At 42.1% G+C, this 22,139-nt stretch overlaps 2 protein-coding genes and 1 pseudogene across 2 annotated transcripts; 2 read left to right on the plus strand and 1 right to left on the minus strand.

Annotated features, from left to right (window-relative positions):
- The first annotated feature begins 327 nt into the window (after positions 1–327).
- LOC123247550 (zinc finger protein 74-like) lies at positions 328–16,294 on the plus strand. The gene is made up of 5 exons (XM_044676477.1): positions 328–417; positions 635–731; positions 1,895–2,021; positions 2,737–2,832; positions 14,922–16,294. Exons 2-5 carry the CDS (start codon positions 714–716, stop codon positions 14,999–15,001), a joined length of 321 nt encoding a protein of 106 aa, XP_044532412.1. The 5' UTR covers positions 328–417; positions 635–713; the 3' UTR covers positions 15,002–16,294.
- On the minus strand, positions 4,671–4,896 carry LOC123244661 (annotated as a pseudogene).
- Positions 5,870–9,153, plus strand: LOC123244665 (zinc finger protein 501-like). The gene is made up of 3 exons (XM_044673187.1): positions 5,870–5,989; positions 7,230–7,467; positions 7,552–9,153. The coding sequence occupies exons 1-3, from the start codon at positions 5,870–5,872 to the stop codon at positions 8,505–8,507; spliced, it is 1,314 nt and encodes a 437-aa protein (XP_044529122.1). The 3' UTR covers positions 8,508–9,153.
- Positions 16,295–22,139: the final 5,845 nt, after the last annotated feature.

Below are 22,139 nucleotides of genomic sequence, written 5' to 3' on the forward strand. Positions count from 1 at the left end.
AGATAGTGGAGGGAGGATAATACCAAAACAAAGTCTTCAATCTAAAAATCTGTAACTGACCTATTAATATAAGGCAATTAATTTCTAGCTCTGCCTTCTCCTTCCTCCTCCCCTAGTTCTCTTGGGAATTCAAACTTGCTGTAGTTTCTTTGGCAATGGGCAAAATGTTGGCCAGAAATCACTATTTAATTGCCACTTCAATCACAGATTTCTGTCATAGACAACAATTATTTTCATATGATCTTTTTCCTTTTTTGAAGAAAGGGGTTCAGTTTGAAGTTCAGAGAATAAACGTATTTTAAACTTGTGGTTCTTAATGTAGCTCGGGTCTTTGTTCGTGCTTCCAGAGTACAACAGAATCTCCATCCTCTGTTTAATCTTTTCCAAGCTGAGGAAGGAAAGAGAATGGGAAGAAAGGTAGAGTGTTATTGTGCTTCTGTGGATATGTGTATTTCTAGATCTGAGTTATATTGGATGCAACTCCCAGGGTTTCTGTTTATACGTAAGAATGGGACTTGTCAACCTATAGTTCATATGCTTTATAGTCTTGGCAATCTCTGATGGGTTTTGGGCTGTGGGACCCAGGCTGCTAGGTAACTCCTCTTGACTCTAATATGTACCTCCAAACACACAGGTATTGAGCTGGAGTGGACAAGACTCGCTTCCTGGTGGTGACATACATTCAGATCCCAGTAAAGGTCCCCCCTGGAGAGATGATATCACTCAATAAGGTAATGGTCATTCTATATTCTTGGGAAAGCTAAAAAAGTTCTTGGAGAGAGTGGGCAGGGCAGGGTGTCTCCAGTGGGGCAAGAGTGCTGGTTTCTGAAGTTAGTTAGAATGGGTTCATGGTTCCCTTATTTTAAAATAATAGCTAGTGTTTAATATAGTGATTACTCTGTGCTGGGCATTGTGCTAAGTGTTTTATAGTTTTATCTCATTTGATTTTCACAAAAACCCAAGAAAATTCCAGATAGGGTCAGAAAGAATCAGATAACTGAAAACAACTGAACAAGCCAACTTCCTGGCTTCAGACCCTACTCTCTATCCAATGTGCCATTGTCATTATTACTTAAACTTGTGGAGCACTTTATAATTAAAAAGACATTTTATATAAATTTATTTGCTATTTGCTAGATAATGTGTTAATTATGTGGAAGATGAGGTCATTTTTAAGGATATAATAGGATCCCAGGTTTAAATCTAGAAGGGACTTCAGGGACCCTCTTATCTGGCCCATCATTGTTTAGATGAAGAAACAGGCTCAGAGTTGTAAGTGGTTTGTTCCAAGACATCAAAGTATTGAGTAGGATTCGAATCCAGCTCTTCTGCCTCTAAACACTACGCTTTCCCCTTTCTTTCACATGCTGACTTTGGGACAAGAGTGAGTAAAGCTGGTTGGGATAGAGGCCTAGGGAATGGATCTGTCACTTTGCTCCACACCATCACCTTTGGGGTTTGTGCCTTAGAGGCATTAGGATACTCTGGGGTCAGAAGACCAGGTTCTAGCTCAGGCTCTTTTACCTATCTGACCTTGGGCACAGCCTCTCTTCCTCATTGAGCGTTTCCTAAAAATGAGAGCTCGATTGGAATAGACTATAGTGATGCCAAGGGCCTGTAAAGGTGGTAGAAGGAATTCTTGGTCAAACACAGATCCTCCTCGGGAGAGCCTTGGCAGCTCTGAACCTGAAGCCCTGAAGGGTTCTGTGTGTCTGCAGTTGGGTGTTTCTGTGGACTTGAACATGAAAGCCAATTCTCCTTACTCTGAGCCCCAGGAATGGGCTTGTGGAACACAGGGCCAGGATCACTTGTTTGCTGAGAAACCTGAAAGACAAATGACTTGTGATTCTCCGTACGCTGACCCCAGTGAACATCAGTGACTTTGGGGTTTCAGACACCAGTGACGTTCAAGGATGTGGCTGTGGATTTCACTGAGGAGGAGTGGAGACAACTGAACCTTACTCAGAAACAGCTGTACAGAGATGTGATGCTAGAGAACTACAGAAATCTACTTTTTCTAGGTAAACGAATCCTCGTCATTCAGATTCTTCTGACTTTTTTTTACTCTGGGTGTTGTTAAACCCCACAGTAGGTGCTTGACTCAGGTGAGTGCTAAGCTTTGGATGAGTTTGCAGGGGACCTTTCTTCCCTGCTGAAAAGGGTTTTTTGATTTGTTTGTTTTAAAATTAGAGATGGGGGGGTGGGGAGGCACAGCTGGGTAGCTCAGTGGATGGAGAGCCAGGAGGTCCTGGGTTCAAATCCAGCCTCAGACACTTCCCAGCTGTGTGACCCTGGGCAAGTCACTTGACCCCCATTGCCTATCCTTACCACTCTTCTACCTTGGAGCCAATACACAGTAATGACTCCAAGATGGAAGGTGAGGGTTATATTAAAAAATAAAATAAAATTAGAGATGGGTAAATTTATTCTGGGTTCTTGAAGCTGACCTTTTCTGTCATTTTCTGTCATCCTGATGTGGATTCTTTCCCAGTTGCCAGTGTTCCTATGAGAAGATTCCATCCTCTTAACCAGGAAAGGCATAAGTGAGCTTTCTGAGCTCTGATCCCATTTGTAACCTGTTCCCCTACAGTTTCTGGAAACATCCCCAAGATCTTTCTATCACTTTGTTTGCCTTCCTAACATGACTGCTTTTCCTCAAAGAAAAGTGTAGGATTGAATTCTGAGATGCCTTTGACTCTAGCATGACCAAACGTCTATTTCTTTCTCCATGAGCAGGGCTTCCAGTTTTCAAACCAGTCGTAATCTCTCGTTTAGAGCGAGGGGAAGAACCATGGAGAGTGGAGAGAAAAGGCCCAGGAAGCACCCGTGCAGGTAAGGAAGGAAAAACCAGGCAGCCCGGAGTCATTGCACCCCAAAACTCAGATGGCCAATTGGGAAATGTGAGTCAGGGAGGCCTCCCTCAAGTTCTGCAGAGCAACTGATTGGATCTTTTTTTTTTTTTTTTTAAACCCTCACCTTCCATCTTGGAGTCAGTACTGTGTATTGGCTCCAAGGCGGAAGAGTGGTATGGGTAGGCAATGGGGGTCAAGTGACTTGCCCAGGGTCACTCAGCTGGGAAGTGTCTGAGGCCAGATTTGAACCTAGGACCTCCCGTCTCTAGGCCTGGCTCTCCACCCACTGAGCTACCCAGCTGACCCCTGATTGGATCTTGTATGACAACAGCTCTCAGCATCTGGCTGCCTTGTATGTCTTTTTCAGAGGATGAGATTTTTCTTCTCTCTCCATCTAACCTTTCCCCCTTTGCTTTGGATTGGTGATCACTGTTCTTGCTCGATCGCCAGCTAGTTCCCTTGTTTCAGATATTTATGTTGTGGGAGGAAATCCAGCTTGGCTGGAGCAGGCTGACTCACCTAAGGAATTACAGGCTCACAGTCAATCTTATCAAACAGAGAAATTTATTAGGAGAGGATTTTGTGGCCAGCAGGCAAGAGGAAGATTGCCTCCTGGAGGTGGGAGAGAGAAGAGCCTGTATGAATAAATAAGTCTCAAGTTACTGCTCGTGTATATATAGAGAGAGAGACAAGCAACAACTTTACAGAAAAGAGGACAGGAGGATTTTGAGGTTTGCCTGATGGTCTATCAGTAAGGAATGCAGCATATATCCATGCGAGGAGTCCCAGTGTCTGGGCGTGAGTAATTGATACACATCCATGTAAGAGGCTCCGGTCCTAAATGTATGCCATCTTTGCTCCTCACAAACCTCAGTGTTACACAGCTGTCCCTGCAGGCACCAGGCTGGCAGTCCTTTGGCTATTGCATTTGGGGCTTAGAGGCCCAGGTGCTGCTCGTACATCCCTTGGCATTTGGGATCTCTAGGTTTTTCTTAGGGTGACCTTTTAAAAAACATTTTATTTTTTTTAAAGGGCGATGGGAAATTCTTACATATCTCTTGCTGCTCCTTCCAAGTACTATCCAGTTTCTTATAATTTATGGCCAACATATCTCTTGCTGCTCCTTCCAAGTACTATCCAGTTTCTTATAATTTATGGCCAAGGGGCAGCTGGGTAGCTCAGTGGATTGAGAGTCAGGCCTAGAGATGGGAGGTCCTGGGTTCAAATCCAGCCTCAGAAACTTCCCAGCTGTGTGACCCTGGGCAAGTCACTTGACCCCCATTGCCCACCCTGACCACTCTTCCACCTAGGAGCCAATACACAGAAGTTAAGGGTTTAAAAAAAAATAGAAGAATTTATCAAGTGAATGGCCAGGAGGCAGGTGCAGGGGAAGTCTACCCCTTTAAGGAGAAGGAATCCAGGATTTTTATGCCTTAAAAGAACAGACCATGTGACCCAGAAGAGAAGGTGGGGAAGGGGACATACAGAGAGGATTCCCATGTGTGGTGCCTTGGTGTCTGGTGTAAAAGCACAGGCACACAAATTGTTTATGACATATTAGGCCCTGATCATAAAGGAGGGTGAGTTGTAGATCTTAGAGAATGCAGTGATATTTGAGATGCAAACAGAAGGTATGCTCCCATGCTATAAAACTAAGGAAAATGCATCTAAAAAAAGAAGGAAATGCATCTTTCTCAGAATATTTTGCTTAAGCAATTGCCTCTTTGGTTGCATCTGGGTTAGCTTTCTTTGGTCACCCACATTCCTGGGGTCTGGGATCAAGGAATTCCTCACAATCTCTTTTGACCAAAGATTCCTCTAGAGACTTGGGGTGTCTGGGGGAACCCGTACCCCATACCAAGCAATGCTTGGGGAACATCCAATGCATATTATCAGGGCAGATTTCATTACGATTTCACCCGTTTGCTATTCCTGTTCAGTTTGTTTCTTTTGAAGGCAGTGGGGTTTTCTCTTGTGTTTATGGCTTTTTCAATTTAGACGTAACCAGTTTCTGAATCTCAGCCATATCTGGTTTGTCATTCATTTTTGTAGATCAAGGAGTGATGGGCGGGGTGCATCAGTAAGTCAGATCTCTGAGTTGGCAGCCTCAAACTGGGAGAAATCCAGTCTTGGCCACTTCCAATATATATTCTTAATAGGTTCACTTATGCTTAAGAATAAAAGCGGATGAATTTTTATGAAACTATTATGGTAAAAATTGGGCATGCCTTATATAAGACTAATATTCATATGTTAAGAAAAAATGCCCCCTCTTATTTTTGCAAATATATCCCTGTATATCCTCTTCTACATGATATATGGAGAAACCTGCGAGGCTTTCCACGAGGTCACATATACAAAGTTTTCAGTTCTTCAAAAGCACTTGATCTCTACAGCTAATTTGTAATTAGTAAATATTCCAAAAAAACCAAAATGAGCTAATTGCAATCTCTTGTAAACAAAAACTTCCAACAGACTAAGGGCAGTCAGTAATGGATAAGATTAATCAGAAAATTAGGACTCCTCGAGGTCAATACCAGAGATAATTTTTTTATATTCATTTATATGTAACTCTTTGTAATTCTTTGTCCAAGAATAATCTATGAAAACCCTCTTTCTACAAATCCAAAATGCAGAACCATTTTCAAAATAAAGAGGTCTTTTTTTTAAAGTAACTGATCATATTCCATAAGCTTATCTCGTTGGATAGAATCCTTTCACTTTGTGGCTTTTGCATTCACTTAACTGGACTGAGGCTGTTGTATGTTATGCTGAAGAATTCACCAAAGCATAAATCATACCATTTAGATATTTTTTTTTTAAATGAGAGTAGGTAAAAAATTAATTTGCGCCATCCTTCTTTTGGTCAACATGCTGGAATATCTGCATTCATGATGGTTGTAGGTAGAATCATAGGTTCCTGGTCCACTCATCACTGGTCTATTCATCTACCTCCAAAATATGCCAGGAGGGGCATACTGGGACCCAGCGTAACCCATTGTACTGCACAGGGAAACATGATACAGAAGTACAAAAGGATTGAATGTGTTATGTCAGTCTATAACGTTCTTGTAATCAGTCTTCGATTTATCAAGTACTATATAATGTGCCAGCTGGCAAAGAAGATGAGCATGGTGGTATGCCAGAGCCCCAGCTTGGAGCCAAAGGCAGCAAATGTGAATGTCATGGCCCAGGCGAGAAAAGACAAAAGAAACTGAGGCAAGGACTGACATCTCACTTTCTGTGTTAGGAGGTTTTGCTAAGATTCATCACTCATGATGCTGCTACTCCTGCCTTGTTCTGCAATCATCTACCTTTTCTCTGAAGAACCTAAAGTATTTCTCTTTGTGTTGGTTCTTCTCATAGGCCTAGAATTATGCTCAGTTCTCTCTAATTATAAAAAAAAGCCTACCCTCAAGGCTTCTACTTTATCTCTTACACTATCTCCTTGGCCTGAGAGTGATCATGTTTTTCCAATTCTTCCTCCCCTTTTCTGGCTCTCTTTCTGGTTCTTCTTGGCTCCTCAAGGTATATTAAATTGTTGAGTCAATTGAATTTCTCCACAGATTTACATTTCGCGGGGAGAATTTAGACATTTGCCATCTCCAGCCTTCTGGCCATTCCCTGCTCTCTGATACATCTGAGTTTCCCTGCATTGTTTCTCAATTACACCCATATGTTCTTTCTTTCCCTGTGGTGATATTTGTTTGGATCTTTAGCCTGACTTGACTTACAAGGGTTCTGTATTCCTTGTTTCTCACCAACTTTGAGCTTCAGTTTCCTATTGCTGGTGTTTTAGAGGCAGTGCCATGGAGTCAGTCATTACAGTAGGAACTTCATGCCTAGCTTAACCTTGGGCAAATCATTCCTCCATTCTGGGTCTAATAAAACTTAGTTAAAAGCTTTCTTTTATCAGTGGATTGTGAGGAGAAAAATGAGGCAACATGGCAATGTGACTATTCATAACCTGAAGTGCTATGTAAAGGTGTGCTTTCATTGCTTTTCCTATTCTTTCCAGCTTGAAAAGGATTCTTCTTGATGGAGGAGACTATACAGAGTCTTATTTTCAGAACAATAAATATTTTTTTTCTTCCAGATTGGGAGATTAATCCTGAAGCTAAGGAACCTGCTCTAAAGCAAGACATACTTGTGGAAGAGTTGTCCCTGCAAAGCCTCACAAAGATTAGTCCCCAGGGCCATGGGTTGGGTGATGCCTGGGAATATGATGTCAAGCTTGAGGGACAGCAGGACAACCAAGAGAGAGAGTCTATGAAAGTAACAGCTGCCCATAGAAATGTTCCTAATAAGCTGAGGGGCCATGAATGTAATAAATTTGGAAGGAGCTTCAATCTTGGGTCGATCCTTGTTCCACCACAGAAAATTCCCATGAAAAAGAGTCTGCGTAAATATAATACATATGGAAGAAACCTCAAACAGTATTCTAGCCTGATGAAATATAGTAGAATCTCCTCAGAGCCTTGTAAGAGGAATGAATCAAGCAAAGCCTATTACTATTCAGACTTATATCAATATCATCGAGTACTTGCCAGGAAAAAGACTTATAAATATCACGAAAGTGGGAAGTCTTTTAGCCAGAACACACACATTACTCAGAATGGGAGAATTAGTTCTGCACAAAAGTCCCATAAATATAATGAGCTTGGTCAGGTCTTCACCCACAACTCATCCTTTACTAAACATCTGAAAGTCCATATTGGAGAGAAACCTTATAAATGTAATGATTGTGGGAAAATCTTTGGCTATATTTCATCCCTTATTAATCATCAGAGGATACATACTGAAGAGAAGCCCTATGCGTGTAATTCATGTGGAAAGTCCTTCAGAGACAGATCATACCTTACTCAACACCAGAGAATTCACACTGGAGAGAAACCCTATAAGTGTAAAGACTGTGGAAAGGTTTTTATCCGAGGTACACACCTTACTCGACACCAGAGAATTCACACTGGAGAGAAACCTTATCATTGTAATGAATGTGGGAAAGCCTTCAATCAGAGCACACACCTGATTCAGCATCAGAGAATTCATACTGGGGAGAAACCCTATAAATGCAACGTATGTGGAAAAGCCTTTAGCCAGAGCACATATGTTATTCAACATCAGAGGCGACACACTGGAGAGTATCCCCATAAGTGTGGTGAATGTGGGAAAGCCTTCAGCCAAAGGTCATCTCTTATTGAGCATCAGAGAATCCATACTGGAGAGAAGCCCTGTGTATGTAATGAATGTGGGAGAGCCTTTAGGAGTTACCCATCTCTTACTAAACATCAAAGAATTCATACTGGAGAAAAACCCTATTTGTGTAATGAATGTGGGAAAGCCTTTAGCCGTAGTGCTTATCTTACTCAACATCAAAGAATCCATACTGGAGAGAAGCCTTTTAATTGTATCGAATGTGGGAAAAGTTTCATCCGGAGTGCGCACCTCATTGAACACAAAAGAATTCATACGGGAGAGAAACCCTATGAATGCAATGAATGTGGAAAGGCCTTTAGCAACCGCTCATCTGTTACTAAACATCAAAAAATTCACACTCAAGCAAAACACTACGAATGCAGCGAGTGTGGCAATAGCTTTATTAAGAAGTCGTTGCTCCTTCAGCATCGGAAAATCCATATTGGAAGGAAACTGTAAATATATCTATGGGAAAGCTTGAACTTCAACCATTAGCACTATGTATTCAGAAGAATATTCATGCTGGTGGAAAACCTCATTAACGAAATTAATATTGGGCAGCCTTCAGATGCAGATATCATTTGGGACTTTGCAGTAGAAAATAATCGTGAGATTCAAAAAATCCTTCATCTTTGATGTGCGTACGCTTTCTTCCCAATGTAGATGCTGTTCTCTCCTTATCTTGGTAGACAGTTTATGTAGTAGAAAGAACCCTGGATATTTATAGTCAGAATATCTGGCTTAAAATCCCAGTTCTGCTATTTTCTGCTTTCATGACCTTCAGGAAATCCTTTCCCCTTTCTGGGCCTCAGTTTTCCCACGTAAGGAGGTTGGACTTGATGAACTCGATTCCCCCTGAAGGTCTAAATTTTATGATCCTGTGAGTTGGAGTGGCCAAAAACAGATCGTTACCCAGTGGCAGCTCTCTGGTGATGAACCTCATTACACTTAAGTAGGCTGGTCCTTGGATTGTAGACCCACGTTGGATCACATCATTGGTCCCATACTGGAAGGAGTTCCAATTTAGAGCTTGTGTTCCACTGGCATACCTGACTAGAGTGACCTCCACATCATACTGAGTCATCAGATTAGGATGTTAACAGAATGATGCAAGTATTATTATCTTTATATATTGGAGAGGGGATGGGAGGAAGTGGAATGGTAATAATACTCTTAGAGCAACTTCACTCTGTTTTTCTTTTTTTACTTACAAGAATATGTTTTGGATTGTTGTCAGGTCTGTCTCCATAATGCCTGTGGATTCTCCACACACACACACTGTTCCCATAGATATTTCAGGCTCTTATATCCCCTTGCTTGGATTACTGCAATGGCTGTCTCTCTGGTCTTCCTGTCTCCAGTTCTTCCTGCCTATCCATCTGTGCTGAATCACATAGCTGCCAACACCATTTCATACTGGCTCAGTGCTGAAACTCAAGAAGCTACACTGTTTTCCTACTGCCCAAGATATAAAACACAAACTTACCCCACCGTTTAAGGGCTTCCCCAGTATAGCTCTACTAGCTTTATAACAGCATTGACTCTATTCTATTCTTCATTCCATCCCTTTCCCCACTGTAGGGTCTGGCCAGATGGGACCACCCAAATGTCTGTCCTAAACTTTAATTTCTTTCTCCTGACATTCATACCACCTACACCTGGGATGCATTGCTTTCCAAGCTTTCTTAAAGATAGCCCAGATGCCAACTCCTCTGGAAAGCCTTACTTGAACTTCCCAGATACAAGTGCCGCCTTCTTAGTTTTCTCTAAAGGACCTTTATCTGTTCATCTCTTATTATATATCCCACCCCTCCATCCCTGCTAGAATGTAAGCTACATGAGAATAAGGATTTTTCCCCTTTTCCAGCACCTCAGTGCCTTGCACATAGTAGGTGCTTAATAAATTTTAGGTGAATTGATTTTTGGACATTTAAAAAATAGCTCATCCATATAGCCATTATTATGATAATTTTATCATTTGAGCAGTTCTAGCTTGAACCATCTGGGTAAGAAAATAGTCTCTGGAAGGAAATATTAGAACGGTGTAGATGCTATGGCCATTGAGATCATTCTTTATTAAACAGTTCAGAAGTCTGCCTGCAGACAGATAAACTTGAGAATATGCCCAAAATAACCACCTAGATTCCTAAATCCTCTAACTGAGGTCCCCTGAAGGGTTAGGGTTTAGACCAGGGATCGGCAATGTATGGCTCTTGAGCCATATCTGGCTCTTTTGAGGGCCAGATATGGCTCTTTCTGCAGGAGCCATAAAGTCCATTTTTTTTCAGGCGCTGTTACAGGAGCAGCACTGTGAGCACTGCACGGCTCTCACGAAATTACAGTTTAAAAAATGTGGCGTTTATGGCTGTCACAGCCAAAAAGGTTGCCGACCCCTGGTTTAGAGGTTAGAATTTAGGGTAGGGTTAGTAGTATTAGGTATTAGCATTAAGTGCACTTCATTCCACAAACAGTGCATCTAATAACTCCATTGACCTGTAGGAGTGAACCTGGTCCAACCCTCTCACTATATTGCTTGAGGCTGAGGGCTTTGGCCTTTTGTAGACTTTTTCTAGTAGGTTAGGACTAGAAGAAATTTTAGATTATAAATTTATTGTCTCCATTTTACAGATGAGGAAACTGAAGCCCTGAGTGGGCTAGACATAACATTATTGGCTGATGTAGGAGTAGAATTTAGCTTTCCTAGTAATGAGTAAAAGCTGGCATCTCTACAGTGCATTTAAAGTCACATGTTGTCTTCACATCAATGTTGTTCTCTCCTTGCCTCTGGAAAGTACATGTAATCTGGCTCTTACAGATGAGGAGACTAAGACTTAAGAGAGGGGAAGCGATTGCCCCCAGATGGCACAGCTATGAAATGTCAGAGATGAAACTGGAAAATCGGTCTTTTGCCTTTACAGCCAGTGCTCATCTTGACTTCCAATGCAGCCCTTTTCTGCTTCAGCCTGCTGACTCTCCCACCCTGTGTCTATATCACATTCGTTCAGCATTCATTATTCTAAGGCTATGTTGGCGAACCCCTGGCACGTGTACTTCATGTGCCGGAGGGAGCTGCTCCCCTCCCCCTCTCCACAGGCACCTGAGGATATTTCTCCCATTCGCTCGCCCCTCTGCCCAGCAGCCCAATGGGAGCACTTCCTCCTTAGCCTGTGCAGGGTAAGGCAGGAGGCTCACATGGGTGTGAGGGTTGCCGTTTGGGCACTCGGTCTCTAAAAGGCTTGCCATCACTGTCTAGGCTCTTCTTGGTTTCCATCAAGTTCACCAAGGTGAGATTCTGTGGTTTTGTCTGAGTAGTTATGTACAGGCCCTTCAAACATGCCTGCTCTGGGGAAGGAAATGGAAAAACGCCCTCATTCATTTTCTGCAGCCCTTTTGTAGTCGAGGCTTTGTGCTTGGTGCTGTGAGTGAGACAAGAACTGACCACAGTCCCTGCCCTCACTGAGTGTCCAGTCTGTGTCTTGTCACGAGTTATAGAGTTACCGGAAAAGGCACACATGCGAGATGCCCAGCGTGCCAGAGACATTTCTGAGGAGGTCACTTTCAGCGGGAGAACTAGGGAGTCCAGAGGGAGGGGAGGGGCGACTTTGGTTGGGTCTTGAAGACTCTAAATCAGAATTTGACAGGAGAGAAGAAGGGAAGACATTCTAGTCAAATGTGTTAATGAAGAAAAGTTTTCAGCAAGTTCAGAGAACATGAGTTATATGTTGGGGAACAGAGGGAAATAAGCCCAGTGAATGAGAAAGGATGGTCCTAAAAGCCAGCCTAAGGTGGTGGGGCTGATAGACAGTGTGGTACAATCTATGGGGTCTTGAATAATACTAATTAGCCTTTATAAGTACATGCCATGTGTCAGGCACTGGGATAAGCACTTTACAATATCTCTTTTAACCCTCACAACAACCCCAAGAGGTGCTATTATCCCTATTTTACAGATAAATATACAGAGGCAAATGAAGGTGAAGTGACTTGCCTAGGATCACATAGCTGGTAAACATCTGAGGCAGGATTTAAATTCAGATCTTCCTGACTTCAGGTGCATTATCCATTGTACTACCTCAATGAACCTTAGTTCCCCGTTCACAGAGTAAAGATAATTATGCTCAAAGTGCCTATCTTGCAGAGTTAGGAAGAAATGCTCTGCGTATCTTAAGGTGTTATAGAAATGTGAATGGTTTTGTAGTACACTGGGAATGGACTTATCACTTCCACTTAGATTTTGTCATAGAAAAGTAGATAAGTTGTGGCTGAATGGACCTTCACAGCTGTGTGACTCTGGGAAAATCACTTAACCTTAATGATCCTCAGTATGGCAGAGAATCGTCGTCCGCCTTGCAGGAGGAAATTCCGAAATGTGACAAAATCACAGGTCCTTGACATAATGAGTGTTGTTTGAACAGATATTTATTAAGGACTGTGTGCCAGGAACTATGCTAGGCACAAAGGATACAAGTACAATAAATGAAAATATCTCTAGACAATGGGGAGCCATTGAAATGGGAAATTAATAGAGGTGTTATAAGGGAGGCTGAGAGAGAGGCAGTCAAAGAAACCAATTAATTGAGACAATATGATGGCCTGAACTCTAGGGTAGGCATCATAGGGATGGAGATGTCTGGAAGAAGCAGAAATCTAGAGGAGATCTAGAGTCTTCTTAGCTGCCCTAGCCTACCCCAGCAGTACAGAAACTTGTTCCAGGGAGTGAGAACGAGTAGGAGCAGCAGGCCTGCCCCAGTATCTCCAATGGCTGACCATGAGAACATAGAGAAAGGAGCCAGGGTCATCTGTTTCCAAGGAGAAACCAGGTGCTGATCTGCTTACAGGGTGTTGCTTAGCTAGTTTAGGTCATGCTCACTACCACCTGTTAGGCTACTCAATGGGCATTAACTTTTAGCTTTGACTTTGAAAAGAGACAATCTCTTGCCATTTTCTATTGATAAACTGAGAAATTGGCAAGGTCCCTCAGGTTCCAACTCTGCCCTGGCCTTTGTCGGCCTGTGTTCCTCACCTTCAAAATGAAGGGTTCTTGTAGCCTTTTTCAGTGATCTGTGTTATAGTGAATATGAGCAAAACCCTCTCCATACAAAGGCATAGTTAATCCATTGGATGTAAAGGATGTTTGATATGTAAAATAGGACGAGTCCAGAGATGTTTAAAATGCCAAATGGGAAGCTTCCTCTCTTGCTAAGAATCTTAATGCTAAATTATCTCAATGTAAATCTTCTCTCAACATAAAAACCTTTAGAGGAGGGAGGAGGTCAATTGTTTATTCTGCCAGAACTGCAAGGGATGGAGTTCCCATCTAAAGCTGGAGGTAAAAACAAACTTTGATCTGCGGACTTTTAGGAATTTGGGAGTGCCCAGCAATTCTTCCTAATGGGTAGAAAGTCAGGACTTGTTAACTCATGGGGTTTTCTGATATTGTCACAACAAGAAAAATGCTTTTATGATATCTTGTTTTTTCCTGAATCCTTGCTTTGGCCATAAGATCATAAGATTCAGTGTGACAATTTTCATTTCTCTCGAGAGTATTTCATCCATAGTGACCCCTACTAGTAAGAGGTAAGGTTGATGGCAGGGCCAGGCCTGAGAGAGCTGGAGGGCTGGAGGGAGGGACTCTGGTTATTTGTGACACAGAAGACTTGGAGCTTGACTTAGGCAATAGGGAGCCCCATGGAAGACTTTGGAGCAGAGGAATTACTCTGTGTCTCTAAAGATGCAGTGCCCTCACTGAGGTCCCTAAGACTTGGGAGGAAAAATATAGCTGCTAATGAGTCTGTGGATCTCTGAGGAAGAACAGACCTCTTCAGTTCCCAGCTCCCTAGCATGAATTGCATTAGCAGGTACTTTCTGCTAGATGGGAGCTGTGGTTAGAGGTCTGGGTCCTGGTTTCAGGGAGACTTGAATCCAGTCTCGGACATTTATTAGCTGTGTGACCCTGGGCAAGTCATTCAACCTTTGCTTGCCTTAGTTTCTTCATCTATAAAACGGGATAGTAATACACCTTCCCTATAAGGTCTTTGACAAAGCCATGACTATCAGCTAAAGAAACAGTTTTTAAGTCCTCAGTTTGGAAATCAAATATCCCTCACCATCAGAGCCAAGAGACGCCCATCCCTAAACTATCCCTCTTTTGCCTTCTTGTTTGAGTCCAAAAGGACCCTTCCCCCCTTAATCCATGTTCTCCCTTCCAGAGGCTCCACTCCTTTTTGGTCTCTTCAGGTCAGCAGCAACAGCATCTGTGTTCAGGGCCCTGGTTACTTTTCTGACATCAATTTGTGTCTGTATGGAGAAATAGTGTTGCTTTCATTGGGACTGACAGTGGTTGGATCAAGCCCTCTACCTTCCTCAAGGCCTGATAATGGCAAAAAAAGACATCATACTCCATGAAATTCTGATTTAAGACGTTCTAATTGTAAAACATGTAAAATGGGTGCCTGTCCCCTGTTCACACAGCACTCTGGCCTTGCAACATGCTGTTGGTATTGGGAGAATTTTTTTTTCCTCTTCCTCGTTATGAGCCGCAGTCCTAGATAATGAGAAGGAGCTGGCCTTCATGCTCCAGGGGAAGGCCAAGAACAGGGGTAGCACCAGGAAGGGAGGGGAGGGGTATACTTTGGAGGCCCTCATGATCTGGAGAATAAGTAGACAGTAATAAACCCCTATATGTGTCTATGTGGAATTGGAGACAGATTCACCCAGAGAGGAGGATGTGTTCAGTCCCTGGGAAGCCTTTTGGGTATGAGACCCAAGGCTGTGGGCCTGGCGTGCAAAAGAACGCTTAATAACCAAAAGGGCCTCTTGGCTCCCAGGTATGTTTTCCAGTTGTCGGTGAACTCGGTGTTTTTCCTGTTACAGGCAAGTTGCTAGAGAGCTGGTCCCCTAGGAGGGGCATGAGCATCATCTTCTGGAGCCTGAGGAACTGGTGGAATCTCTAGAGGACAGTACGTGCATGGGACCAATGGCTGGAAGGTGAAAAGAACTCTGATAAGTGGTTTGCAGAGGTTAGAAAGAGGGCAGGGGATGGATGAGACCACCACCTTGTGGGAGCTGAGGAGAGCTACAGGAAGTGTATCTTCAGAAACCTGAGGACAGAGCTGGTGATGAAGCACCTGAAGCTTACTGCAAGCTAGGAAAATCTGCAGGAAAGGAGGGATGGAAGACAGGCACAGACAGCAATGACTACTGACCTATTGAGAGCACCAAGAGGAAAGAGGCCACTATCAAGGGCAAATGCCCTTTTTTCCGGTTTTATTTTTCAATTAAGTATTTTTTCTCTCCTTGCCCCCCCCCCCCCACCATTTAAAAGGAAAAGAAAATCCTTTTAAACAAAACATCAGTGAAAACCGATCACAATATCCCAACAGACTCCCAATATCCATGCCCCAAACTGTCTCTGCATACTGAATCTCTTGTGTGTCTGGCAGGAGAGAGTACAGATCATTATGATCTTAAATCTACCAGAATTGTGTGTCTTTACTGTTATTGTAAAAATTGTTTGATGATCAGACTCCTATAACTCTTGTGCTCTTGGCTGGCACAAGGTCCTGAAAGCCATTAAGACTTCATTCCCATTGAGATCACAGTAGTTCATGGGTGATATTCTTATCTATGGGTTTGGATACAAGTTCTGTAAGTGTCTAGTTATAAATAAAATTGTTCATGTTATGAAACTTGTGAGCCTGTGTGCTTGTAAGGGGATCTGGTGATTTACCCTTAAGATATCAAAATGAAGTTCCCAAATCATCGGGAGGCAATAAGCAAGAGAATTTAAGGGGCCCCACACGTATACAAGATCTTTGTGTCAGGAGAGAGCCTCAGACAAGTTTTATCACATGTATTAACCTTTTCCTTTCTAGAGACACATGGGTACATTGATTTCCTCACTTTTTCCCTTCAGTCACACCAAATTTCCCAAAGTTGTAGAGATGCTGTCAAGTCTCCCTAAAACTCTTCCCAAAAAAGTTATTACTTTTCCCATCTCTAAAATGGAGCTAGCCAAAGTGACTGATATATAAATAATGTGTCCACAATCCTAGATTCAGTAGGACATTTGGGCTGTGGACCTCCAAGGATATAAACATCTTCCAAATTTGAATCGGATGAGCTGCTATTTTAAAAATATCTAACAAGAGTATTTCTAAAGAACAGAATAAGAATCTTGTATATGAAACTGCAAGTCTCACAGTTTGCTTTCCCTGTTAAGTTTATAATAAATGATTTCAAAATAAGACTTTCAAGTTGTCATCTTTGAATTTCCTTCTGGTCTTTCTGTTCACATTGGTGCATTTTTTAAAATGGCTTCAATGACCTTTTCTTTGACATCCTCATCTCTAGTTATCCTTCCCATGTTGCTCCCATTGCCCCCTTCCCAATTTAAAAAGGAAAAAAAGAAAAGTAGAATAGTCCTTGTAACATATACATAGTCGAGGAAAATCCCAGCATTCATTTCTGAAATCTGTGATGCATTCCTGAGTTCACTCCCCAGATGAGCTGTTAGGCCATAAAGTAAATTGTCCTGCTGGTCAAGTGTAAGACTTTACATTTATCCCTACTGAATTTAAGCGTATTAGATTCAACTCGGTGTTCTAGCCTAACCCTATTCTCCCTTTCCTCTCAGGCCCAATAAGTACCTTGTGAGTATTTTAGAAGCTGGGGATAAGCACATACTTTTTTTCATTAGCCTTTCCAATTTGGGCACGTCTCTAAATGGTAGGGAAATAGGCAGGCAGGGGAAACTGATTGCTTCCCTAGCCTTTAAACATTCATTCCTTGATCCAAGGAAAGGATTTTGGAAAAAGCTTTGGAAAACAAGGTAATGAAGATGAACCAGTGAAAGGTGCTGAGAAGAATTAAAGACAGTTGAGAAGAGAACCAGGAGAGAGCAATGCCCTGGAAGGCAAGGGAGGAGGGATTTTCCTAAAGCACCAAAGGAACAGGTGATAAATGGTGTTAAAAGATATAAAAAAAAGGAAGAACAAGGACTGAGCAAAGGCATTAGAATTTAGCAATTAGGAAATGTCATTCAACAAGCATTTACCATGCAAGTACTGAGGATACAAAGAAAAAGTGCTCCACTTCTTACCTTGTAAAAGAAAGCCAGAAACAGTGCTGTTACACTGTAGATTGGGGGAAAGCATATCTCAAATTCAGAAAAATAGGGTCTCCAGGTTTAATACTGTATTGGGGAAGTTGGCCAAGAAGACTAGGAGACTCTGAAGAATGGAATTTTGAAGACACAGACATAATGACAAATTACTTTGTTGAAGGAAGCATTTGGTTTGACTTTTAAAAAATATCGAATTGATCAAACTGATAAAAAGTTTATGGAATAATGACAATGCTTCTGCAGAGTGGATGGGAGGCAAAGAAGAGGAAGACCCAAAAATAAGTGATTAAGCACCAGGTTGAGATGGTGAATGGAACAGGTGAGTGAGCACTGACCATGGCCCTCTGACTTTGGTTACACTGGACTTACACTGCCAGTGTACTGGATTTGGAGCCAGGAGACTCAGGTTAAAATTCTGGCTCTGATCCCACCTATGTGACCCTACTTAAGTAATTTCTTTATTTGAGCTTCAGTCTCTATCAAACAATGATGTTGGGCTGAATGATGTATGAAGTTTCTTTGAGTTCTAGATTTAAGGTATTTTGACCCGGGAGCTCCCTCAGGATATAGTATGAATGATGGATGGCCTTCCCCTACCATCAGGACTGAGGGCTTCTTCTAAAGCCACGAGGATATGTCCTGTCCCTCATCCTTCAATCCCTTCCCTACCTACAAAGCATTGTGACCTGTTTGGAGCATTCATGTGACTAATCTGCTCCTTCCCTGAACTCATCTCTGAATCGTGTGGGATGATGATCTTCACATGGTCAGACTTTGAGTAGAAAAGAGACTGTAAATCTATGCCTATCTGCTTTCTCCATTTCAAGTGATTAATAATAAACTCTATGGAAAATAAGACCCTACGGTTATTAATTTAAATCCAACAGCATCAACAACCTCCTCTACGGGTGGCTCTCCAGAGGTCCTAGAAGTACCAGTGGCCCCGAACGATGCAGCGATTTAAAGATGGAGTCTAACATGAATAGACCAGATTGGGCAGTAACAGGTCAAGCCAGCAGATGATGAGAGCATCCCATCATTCTACTTGGTAATGAACTTGGTCTTTGTCGATGGTGGGAGGCACCAAAAATTCCGATAACGGAATATAGCTCAGTACAAAGGAACACCATAGAGAGGGCCTGCCCTGTTCTAATGACTTTGTTGTTGTGAAGAAACATTGAAAGAAATACAACCTAATTCTTCAGAACAAGCAGTCATAGAATCCTATCCGAAAGGGACTTCAAGAGTCAAACAGAGCAAAGGTGTTAAACTCACTCCCCAGAGCACTCCTGAATGAGATTAAACTATAATGAGGAAATATATAATGAAATAAAGAGAGGAAAATACAGATATTGCAGTTTAAAACTTAAGTCATTATATGACTGATAGGGACTCTTCTAAATGATTTGGGGCTCTTTTTATTTGAGTTTGACAACATAGATCAAAAGCACCTCCCTCAGTTTTACAGGTGAGGAAACTGGGACCCATAGAGATCATAGGATCAAAGATCTAGATCTTAAAGGATCCTTAGAAGCTTTTTAGTTCAAACCTCTCATTTGATAGCTAAGGAAATAGGCCTAGGAAGGTTATGACTTAGATCATATTGTAATTGTCAGATGTAAGATTTGAACCCAGGTCCTATGACTCCAAGGCTACTGCTTTTTCCATTCCATTTAATGCTATCTCCTGGGCACCTAGGCTTTTATACTGTAGAAAAGACAGGAAAAATCAAAGAGAAGGCCTCTACCCTGTGATAATTAGATTAAGTCTACACTGCCCATCTTTAGATTTAATCACCAAAGGTGAGAACACCTCCAATTCTGGGAGGTCTGTAACCTACATGCGCTAGAGTGAATGACGAATCAGAATCTACTGACTGCCCCCTAGTTAGGCTATGAGAAGCGTCTATTGTGATTGGACATGCAAATTAGGAGGGAGACACAGGAAGTGATGCATAAGTGACCCCTTTAAAAGGAGAAGGTCCTCAGTCAGCTGGAAGCTTCTGGTGAAGAGGGTGGCTGATGAAGGGACTCTTCTGGTCTGTGAAGGAGTGTTGAAACCTTGGTAAGGCTACTTTAAATATCGTCTTTTTAATTCCACGTGGTGAGTTTAAAGACTGAATCTTCCTGAACTTCTCTTAAGAAACTTCTTTTAATAGACTCTGTGAATGAATTTTTGCCTTTGGCCTCTGGCCCTCTGACTCTCTGCTGAGGGTTAATTAATCTACCTGGATTAATTAGAGGATCATAGTAAATTTCCTACTGGATCAGATTCTTATTTCCTCATTTCCTCTCTCTCTCTTAATTGTAAATAAACTTCCATAAAAGTCAATTTTGACTTGAGATTATTTTTAAGTGAGGATTGATAATAGTTCAATCCTATGGCGACCATCTTTTAATATATTGAACCCCAAAAAACCCATTCGCCCCCCTTACAACCCTTTCAGTATTTTGACAGCTTTGATATTTTCTAAGTGCCAGGCAAACATTCACCAATAGGGTCATGGCACAGAATCACAGGAAAATCTGGAAAAAGAAACTGAGTTAAGCATTGTAGAAAGAGCATTGAACTGGGATTAGACTGCCGAGTACAAGACTGTACTCATTTGATATTTGCTGAAGAGGACAAATAGTAGGTAGAGGAGTAGACTGGGAGTCAGGACGCTTGAGTTCAAATCTCACCTCTAATACTGCGTGATCCTGGCCAATTCACTTAGTTTTTCTGGGCCTCTGTTTCCTCATCTTTAAAATGAAGAGGCTGGACTTGAGGTACTTAAATGTTTTCAATCTATGATCCTCTGGGTTGGGAGTCAGCAGTCCTGGGTTTTAGCCTAGCTATGGAGCATTTGTGGCTTTGATAAACTACAACTCTTTGGGCTGTGACTTCCATTCATCCATCAACTCACTCACCAATCCATCCATCCATCCATCCATCCATCCATCCATCCATCCATTCATCCATCCATCCATCCATCCATCTACCTATTGATCTGTTCCATCACCCATTCATCCATCCATCCATCCATGCATTCACCAAGCATTTCTTATGTACCTCTAGCTGCTAGTCATTGTGTTAGGTGCTTGGGATACAAGAACGAAAATGAAACCATCACTGACCTTAAAAGAGGTTCATTCTATTGGCTAAACAATTTGTAATAATCATGACAGTGAGCATTTATGTTTACAAAGCACTTCACAAACAGCTCATTTCATCTTCACAACAATGCTATGAAGAGGGAGCTATTATTATTCCCATTTAAAGAGGAGAAAACTAGACAGAGGTTAAATGACATGCTGGGGACACACAACTAGTGGCCAAATTAGAACTCCTTTTGCATCTAGGTCCAGCACTCTATCTACTGTGCTACCTAGCTACCTAAATTATTATTATTATTATTTTAAAAAATCAAGGGGTCAAACTTGATGAGCTCTCAGATGTCTTTTGGCTCTCAAGTGCTATCATTTTTTGTTTTTATAAAGACATTTTGTTTTTACCTATTACATATAATAACAAATTTCCACATATGGTATCATTCTTGAAAACCTAAAAAGTTATTGACTTGGGGGCAGCTCGGTGGCTCAGTGAATAGGGACCAGATCTAAAGACTGGGGGTTTCTGGGTTCAAATGTGACATTTTTTAGCTGGGTGACCCTGGGCAAGTCACTTAGTCCCCATTGCCTATTCCTTACTGTTCTTCTGCCTTGGAACCAGTACACAGTATCGATTCGAAGATGGCAGGTCAGGGTTTTTAAAAAGTTAGTGACTAATTACAGCAGCAACATTTTGGTATTCCATTGAGAATCAATGAAACCTTTCCTCTAAGATGTGGGACTGGAGTTTTCATATGGCCCACCAGAGGGCAGGAGACACTCATGATAGAAACAGTGGCTTTGATGGTTCCAGGATCAGAGATTTAAAGGTGTAAAGAACCTCAAAAGTCAGATAGTCCAATTCATTTTATTGTACAGATGAAGAATCTGAGGTCAAGGTCATTGGAATAACTTGCTCAGGACCACACAGGGAGTAAGTAGGAGAGGATACATGAGGTGTTCCAGGAAGACCAGCACCTCTGATGTGAGGGTCTATGCCACCAAAAGCACAAATTGGATTTAAGCGAGGCAAAGCAGAGCAAAGTTGCCAGCTTCACACTCTTTCAGAGTCGCTGAAGTCCAATGGCAAGATAAAAATCAGTCTACGAGCCTTAAAGCTGTCAGTGAGTTAGGGGGATGTCTAGCCCAAGCACAGGACGACTTCTCTCAGAATGGGTGGATGAGAACAAAATGATCCAACAGTCATGGAGTCAACTGAAGCAGATGCTGCGGAGCACCTATAGTTTAGTGAGACTTCAAAGATGTCAGATACCTATAGAGGGGATTTTTGTTAAAGTGTGGGTTGGGTGAGATGGTCTCTGAGGTCCCTTCCAACTGAAGATTCCATGAAATGTCCCCAGAGTAGGGAGAAGCTTCATACCATGTCTCTCTGGACTTTACTACCAGATCTGAGTGAGACTCAAACTTTGAACTTGGCATGGAATAAATTGGTTATTTTAGGGATGAGCACATTTTCCTCGTTGCCAAATGAGACATTAGCAAAGTGTAAAAGATGAACATGGGTTCATTCTCCAAATCCTGTATACTAGAAAATTTTCAAGGACCAATTTGAAGCTCAAGAGGAGCACTGACCACAGTGCCTTGAAGTAAGACACCCTGAAGGAGAGGCAGGAAGGTGCATGCACCAGACAAGTCAAAAACTACCACCTCCCATCAGACACCCAACTGAGACAGTCCAGGAAGGACCCAGAGCCCAAGAGCCTTGGGAATGGCAGTGCCCTCAAGACCACTGTCCTACTTCCATCCCAGCCCCCATGGTCAGTATCAAGAGAAGCAATAGCTATAGAGACAGGACCTGCCCTTCTCACTACCATCAACATCAACTCTTGACCAACTACTCTTGTCTTTCCTTTTTGT

This window comes from Gracilinanus agilis, chromosome 4 (genome assembly GCF_016433145.1).
Source record: "Gracilinanus agilis isolate LMUSP501 chromosome 4, AgileGrace, whole genome shotgun sequence".
In the NCBI taxonomy this organism is placed as follows: Eukaryota; Metazoa; Chordata; class Mammalia; order Didelphimorphia; family Didelphidae; genus Gracilinanus; species Gracilinanus agilis.

Excerpts from the sequence above, each read along its gene's own strand:
- LOC123247550 (XM_044676477.1), top strand. Across the intron at positions 2,022-2,736 it reads CAGAAATCTACTTTTTCTAG|GGCTTCCAGTTTTCAAACCA; the intron begins GTAAACGAATCC and ends CTCCATGAGCAG. Across the intron at positions 2,833-14,921 it reads CCCAGGAAGCACCCGTGCAG|GCAAGTTGCTAGAGAGCTGG; the intron begins GTAAGGAAGGAA and ends TTCCTGTTACAG.
- LOC123244665 (XM_044673187.1), top strand. The coding sequence starts at position 5,870 with ATGATACAGAAGTACAAAAGGATTGAATGTGTTATGTCAGTCTATAAC. Across the intron at positions 5,990-7,229 it reads CAAAGAAGATGAGCATGGTG|AAAATTCCCATGAAAAAGAG; the intron begins GTATGCCAGAGC and ends GTTCCACCACAG. Across the intron at positions 7,468-7,551 it reads GAACACACACATTACTCAGA|ATCTGAAAGTCCATATTGGA; the intron begins ATGGGAGAATTA and ends CCTTTACTAAAC.